Here is a 6,798-nt window from a genome sequence, read left to right as displayed (position 1 = left end):
CTCTCTCTCTCTCTCTCTCTCTCTCTCTCTCTCTCTCTCTCTCTCTCTCTCTCTCACACACACACAAACACACACACACACACAAAACTGTCATGCTTATCCCCAGCGGATTGCAACCCTCTCTCTTGGATACAGCGTTTCCATGGCAGCCACGTTTTCTGCACGTGCACAATCAGACGGCATTAGAGAGAGAAGCCACTCCTATCGATTCACACTCACTGCCACGAGCTCACACATACACACACACGCAAACAAAAAAAGTAAACATCTGACATCAGATTTTCAGGAAATTGGGACTTTTTACTTTGTTTTTAAAAGACCCCTTTCTTGTTATTTTCTATAATTGTGTGAAATAATATTGCAGTTTTATTGGCTCAATTAAGGGAAAGAACATTGCACAAGTCAGTTCCAGCTGATTTTATTTCCTTCTTGGAAAAAAAAAAGAAAAAAATTTATAACAATCTGTACAGAGGTCTGAGAGGCAGTGATTGACCCAAACATTGGCTGGTTTTGAGCAAAAAAGACATCAAATGATATTGGCATGAGTGTACAAAACATTATCAAACACAACATATTGCACAAATGAAGGGAATAAAATAAAATAAAATAAACTTTTTTTCTGGAAGTTATTTCTTTTTTTTCTTTAGGAAAAAAATAAAATGAAGAAATTCCTCAACCACAATCATCTTCAACAAGTCGAAAAGATGGCTGTCCTAGTGCCTGTCGTTGATCATCTTACATAAAAAACACACAATCTTTGCTTATAGTACAGTCAATTTACATAAATATCTTAATGTTATTATTCTTTTAAAAATCTTAAACACAACAGCTAGAGCTACATATACCTGAATCTGAAATACAAATGCTATTTGCCATGCCATAATATAGGAAAACAATTAGCCTGCTAGCCAACAGGTACAGAAAAGATTAAATACTAGTTTTTTATGCAATTTTTGCGCAATAACAGATGAAACACTTCATACATCTCCCTCCTTCCAAAGTTTAGGCAAAGTGGAATGAGTGTGAAAGTCCATCCAGTGGTTCAAATAAAACTTATCTTGATATAAATAAAAATAAAAAGAACAAAAAAAATCACACAGAGGTATTAGCTCTATCCAAACAGTAACTCTCTCAGAAACTTTTAGCTCTCTCTGTGTGTGTGGAGTGGAAACACAGCCACCACTCAGATTGGGGACCTCAGCGGTGCTTTGTTTACTCGGCTGGTGAAACTGGAGTCACTGTGCCATTAAGAAGCATGTGGGTAAATACTGTAAACACTGTGTGAGGTCAGATTGTGCCAAACACCCCCCCTCAAATCTGCACTTCTAAACACCAATGATGCAAACAACAATGTTGTAGGCCAGAAACAAACCCCTCCCCTCTTTTTCTTCTGTTTTTGCTTTTTCGTATAGATTTTGTACAAAAATACAAGTAGAAAACCATGACACACTCAAATCTCCTTAAACATGAGAGAGAAGTCAGACGTTTGTTGTTGTTGTTGTTTTTTAAGTAAGATACACTTCTAGCCCTTCCAGCGCTGGATACAGACAAGTGTGTGTGTGTGTGTGTGTGTGTGTGCGCGCGCGCGTGCACGAACACAAACAAGACCTGTACGAGAACAATACTTCTTATGTATAAAAAAGTTTGGCCGGTATAAATACATCGATATAAAAACAAATCTGACAGAGAAAAACCTACAAAGTTGAAGGCAGAAAGAATCCGGGAAACACATTGGTCCTGAACTGTGCACTGAGTGTTTCTTTTCTTTTTATTATCTTTTTCATTATTATTTTTACAGAAAGGTTTTCTGAAGTTTCGGAGTCTTTATTTGAAGTCCTGCCGTTCAGAAAGAAGCTGGTGATCGTGAATTGTCCTTTTGCCCTACAAATTGCGTAATTACGCAGCAACTTTACGCATTGGATAAAGTAGTTTCTGGTATCAGGAGGGTGTTGGGATTTTTTTTTTTAGCTTGGAGGGAAACATTACACCTGAATAACAACTTTGATGGTCAGTGTGAGTTGGCTAAACAGAACCAAACATGGCGCGCTCTCCAGAAAGTTTCCCTCACCTCCCCTCCCACGACCCAAATCAAAGTTCAGTCTTGACCTCATCCTGTGCGGATTGAGGTTCAACATCAGCGCTCCAGTCTCGTTGCTTACATTCACTCCTCCTCCTCCTCTTCCTCCTCCTGTGTCCAAATGCAAACTAAGCATTTCCTCCCGTCACGCGCACGGAGCGCTGTCCAAGTCTTTGAGCGGCGCTCGCTCAGGCCACCTATTCTTTTCTGTTTCTCTCCCCCCTCCACTCTCCTTTATTTGGCGAAAGAAACTCTTCTGGTCCGCCTGTCCTGGAGGGGTTAGGTGAGTTCAAACGTGGGAGTGGGGGCTGCGTAAAGGCGCCCCGCTCCGGCTGTGTCTGAGTCAGTAGGTGAACACCAGGTTGGAGATAGTGGACTCCAGCCACTCACCTGAGATCATCTCGCTGACCTCCGGGGTGCAGTAGTCGGAGAAGTCGAAGTGAGACCCTGCCCCGCCCTCCCCGAAGCCCCAGTCCAAGTCCCGATCCAGCTCTGCGTCGGAGAAGCCCATGCCGCCCAGAGACATGCCCTCAAAGCCAGGACTCGGGTTCAAATCAAGCCGCTCGTCCTCGAACTCCTCATCCGAGGAGGAGGAAGAGGAGGACACGGATGAGGAAGAGTGGGAGGCTGAGGGAGTCGGCGAGGACGCGCGAGCGTACCTGAGGCGCGCGGTGGAACCCGGGCTCTGCTCCTCGTACAGGCTGAGCGGGTCGCTGGACTCCGCGGAGCTGCTCAGGGTGGGACTGGCCGGGACCCCCACGGAGGGGGGTCCGCTCTCCAGGCTGAAGAGACTCGCGCGCCTCGGCTCTCCTCCCGCGCGCCTGTCCGGGATCTGCCTGGCCCCGGACCTGGATTTGAAGAGGGACTGGTGGTCAGCGGGAGAGTCCTGCCCCGGAGCGCTCTTGCTGCTGCCCCCCTGCCTGTGCGTCCTGCTGCCTCCTTTGGACGCTGGGCTCCTTTTCACGCCGCTCTTGGCGCCGCGCTCCGCGCTCTTCTCCGCCTGCTTGCCGCTCGCTCCGCTCCCGGACTTGACTTTCTTCCTGGGACGGTACTTGTAGTCCGGGTAGTCGGCCATGTGTTTGAGCCGGAGCCGCTCCGCCTCGCGGATGAACGGGATCTTATCCGTGTCCTTCAGCAGCTTCCAGCGCTTCCCGAGCCGCTTGGAGATCTCCGCATTGTGCATGTCCGGTGACTGCTCCATGATCTTCCTCCTCTCGATCTGGGACCACACCATGAAGGCGTTCATGGGTCTTTTGATGTGGCCCGTCGGGGTTTTGCACCACGCCAAGTCGCTCCGCTCCCGGGACGTGGGGGACTCCGAGATCGGAGACGCGTCCATCTCCAAGTCCATGATATCTCCAGTGTCCGTGGAGTCCCCGCCGGGAGAGTGCGCGTGGGCGCTCTCCGTCTGGCTCATGTGCTGCACCATCTCTCCCTCCTGAAGTCTGGAAACTCTTCACTTCAAAACCAGATCTTTTGGCAGAAACAAACAAACTAAAAAATAAAAATCCTCACTGACTTGGAAGATGTTGGAGACACATAAAAAAGTTCATCCAAGTTTCTTCTCTGCCTCTTTTCAGAGACTTTTCCCCCCTCAGAATCAGCAACTAGTGAACTCTCAGCTGCCTGTGCGGCTGAAAACTCTCCCTGGGAAGCTTGAAACTTGCCGTTGTGGGCAGCAGCAACAGTCTCTCAAGTGAACCTGGATGTGTTCAGCGCAGCTGGTCTGTGCGGTGCAGGAACCATGTGGTTGAATGGAGCGGCTGCGCTTTCTCATAGTCTCCCTGTTTCCTGTGCTGCTCTGTGATATTACTGTAAACACAACAACCCGAGCCTGGCCCTTTTATACCCTCATGGCGAGCCATGGCGCCCAATCAGCGCCTGTCTCCATCTGATTTTTTCTCCTGGGCCACGCCCCCCTCGCCTTCCATTGGGTGAATTAAAAAAAAACGGCAACAATAATAAAACATAATAATAATGCACTATAAGAACCCATGTGTCTGACCTCATTCTTGCCAGACTCTACTGGAAGTTAGTGTCTGAGTGTGTTCTTAAAGAACATACTTAAATGTTCTTCCAGGGATGAACCCTAAAAACCACGAGTTTTAAGTGCTGACTAAAATTAGATTATGTGTAATGTGTTGGTGGCAGGGAAATGCTGAGAAACACAAAGAGCAGCCACAACATGTTGTGTCAGTCAGGCTGCAGGAAGGCAGCTTGGGGTGAAATCATGATAACACCAGCAGGCATCGTATGACATCATCATATGACACAGGAGGCAGCAGCAACATACAGAGTCCGGCTTGTTGTTTTGTTTATTTTCCACACCGGCCAGCTGTGGTGAACCAGACCCCTGGAAGGCCATCATTAGGGTTTAGCTAAACGTTGTGTACCTGCAGCCCACGTGGGGGTGGGGGTGGGGGGGGTGGGGGGTGGAATAAACATGTTCCTGCAACAACAAAAGCGCACACTTCTCTTCATCCACAGCTCCATCATGTTCACATGCATGTGTCATGGAAGCTCCCATTACAGCCTGAGTCACTAGATGTCAGGCTAGAGCCAAAAGGGAGCAGGAGTGCTGTGTGTGCACGTATGTGTGTGTGAACATGTTATCACCAGCCTGTGATCGGCTACTATGAGCTGTCACTGTGTGGCATCATTTGGGGGGAAGGCTTCTTCTGAATGTGACGGACTGATGGAGGAGTTTCTGGTGACTTCACATGTTTGGTGGTCAATAAAGGAACAATCACACACACACTTGCTCAGTAGCGTTATGGAGCGGTGTTTATTCTTGCTTAATGGTAGGGAGTTATGTCGTCAAGCTAAAAACAAGAAGACATCATTTAAAAAAATACACAGTCATTTTCCAACATGTCTTCAAGCGCATAAATAAATATTAACTAGAAAATTCTGAAGAATACCAATCTAGATCAAGCTTCAAACTTAAAGCTAAATTATGGGATTTCCTTTTATAATAATCCAAGCTGACAAAATGCAGATACCTGGAAGTATAAATTAATCTTAGCACAAAAAGTAAAGAAATCATTCATTAGTTGTAACAAGGCTTCTTGACAATGAACAGCACCTGATCGGCAGCACCTGCGGTACCAGAAGCTTTTCAATAGCAACAGCAAAATAAGCTGTTTGTAGAGAAGATTTGGCTAATTTTTCAGGCGCACAACCCACATGCTCAGCTCTACTGCTCATCCTGCAAAAGCATGTTCCTTACAAATGTGGCACCATTTAAAATGGAAATTACCAGTCTTTCCAACAGTATAAGATTTATTGCCAAGCATTGCTGCAACAAATAAAAAAAATACTAAACACAAATTTCCCTACTTTTTGTGCTAAGAGTAAAGAGACTAAAAGAAATGTTAAATCTGAGGCAAGATATCCTTTGTCACCGTGGTAACCACACACTTTTAATGAGAAAAGACAAAAGCAACATAAACTACAAGGTAAACCTTGTCACCATCTGGTTGTCACACATGTCAATTTTTAAGTTTGTACAGTGTTTTATGTAGGAAATATGGCAAACTCTACACTTAAATAGGAAAGTCTGTGTTCATACAGTGGAGGGCTATGGAAGCTCAGATGTGCACACTCTGTCTGCACTTTTGGGGGAAATGGAGAGAAAACCATAGCGAGAAACACAAATCTTTTTGTTTTACCTTTGTTTGAGAAAGGTTCAGACTATAAGAATAAGAGGAGTTCATAAAAACATCATGACATGAACCTTCCATAATAAGATTTCTAGAATTTATAAAACTTAAAGGAGACATGCCTTTAAATTCTTATTTTTTTATATTTAAATCATTCAGTTTGGGGTCTTTATAAAGTGGAACTGCAATGTGTTGATCTGAATTCCTCCTTATTGTAACTCCACAAGCCCCTCTTTCAACCCTGTTCTGGTGTGCATTTGAGAGCAACTCTTTTTGATGCTGTCTCTTTAAATAAAAATGAGGTGTTTTAACCCCTGCCCTCCTTCCAGGTCTCACTCCCAATGATCACTGTCCCCTCCATCTTGTTTGGCCATTTTTGTAGTTTGGTAGAGTTACGGTTATCCAGCGGAGAAGGAACTTTTTATTTACAAATAGATTTAAATGTATCAACAACAAAATACTTGTCCATCCAATCTTAGATGTTGGAACCAGGGTCTGGCCCAGAGCAAAGAGAAAATGAAGACCAGGAATCTGCAGAACCACTGATTTGCAAAAGTGGTTAGCTGGAAGTCCACGACCTTATTTAGCCATTCTACAGCAAATTCTGTGACATAGTATTGTTTAAAAAATACGTAATGGGGACTACAGAAAACTGAATAGACTGAAAAATATGACCCAAACAGAATATAAAGATATCTACACAGCACCAGGTGAGACTAAATTCTAATTTTCTGCACTCCTAAAGAGCACAACAAAATGAATTTTTGGGCTAAAAAAGTGTATTTCGCACATTTCCCTTTAAACTATGACCGGGTAAAAACTGTAAAAGACATCAAAATGCCAGATCGTACTTTATTGGTCTCATTTCAACTTTGAATAATATTTCTGTTGTGAAGTACGTCTGAACTGTAGATATCCTGAGCTGGCTAAGTAATCTTTTTTTTCCTTTTATTTATTTGTTTATTTATTTATTTTGCCGTACAATGTACCCCAACCAAAACTCAGGACACATTTTTTGTCACATTTTCCCCCAAAGCTGTCAGAAAATTAACAACTTAA

The 6,798-nt window shown here is 44.3% G+C and overlaps 1 protein-coding gene across 1 annotated transcript; it reads right to left on the bottom strand.

Moving 5' to 3' along the window:
• Nucleotides 1–1,955: 1,955 nt before the first annotated feature.
• Nucleotides 1,956–4,033, bottom strand: sox4a (SRY-box transcription factor 4a). Its single transcript, XM_013999792.1, has one exon. It carries the CDS (start codon nt 3,504–3,506, stop codon nt 2,421–2,423), a length of 1,086 nt encoding a protein of 361 aa, XP_013855246.1. The 5' UTR covers nt 3,507–4,033; the 3' UTR covers nt 1,956–2,420.
• Nucleotides 4,034–6,798: the final 2,765 nt, after the last annotated feature.

The sequence above is a fragment of the Austrofundulus limnaeus genome, unplaced genomic scaffold (assembly GCF_001266775.1).
Source record: "Austrofundulus limnaeus strain Quisiro unplaced genomic scaffold, Austrofundulus_limnaeus-1.0 Scaffold2478, whole genome shotgun sequence".
NCBI lineage: Eukaryota > Metazoa > Chordata > Actinopteri > Cyprinodontiformes > Rivulidae > Austrofundulus > Austrofundulus limnaeus.
The sequence above is the reverse complement of the archived record's forward strand: the minus strand, read 5'-3'. Positions and strand labels throughout refer to the sequence as shown.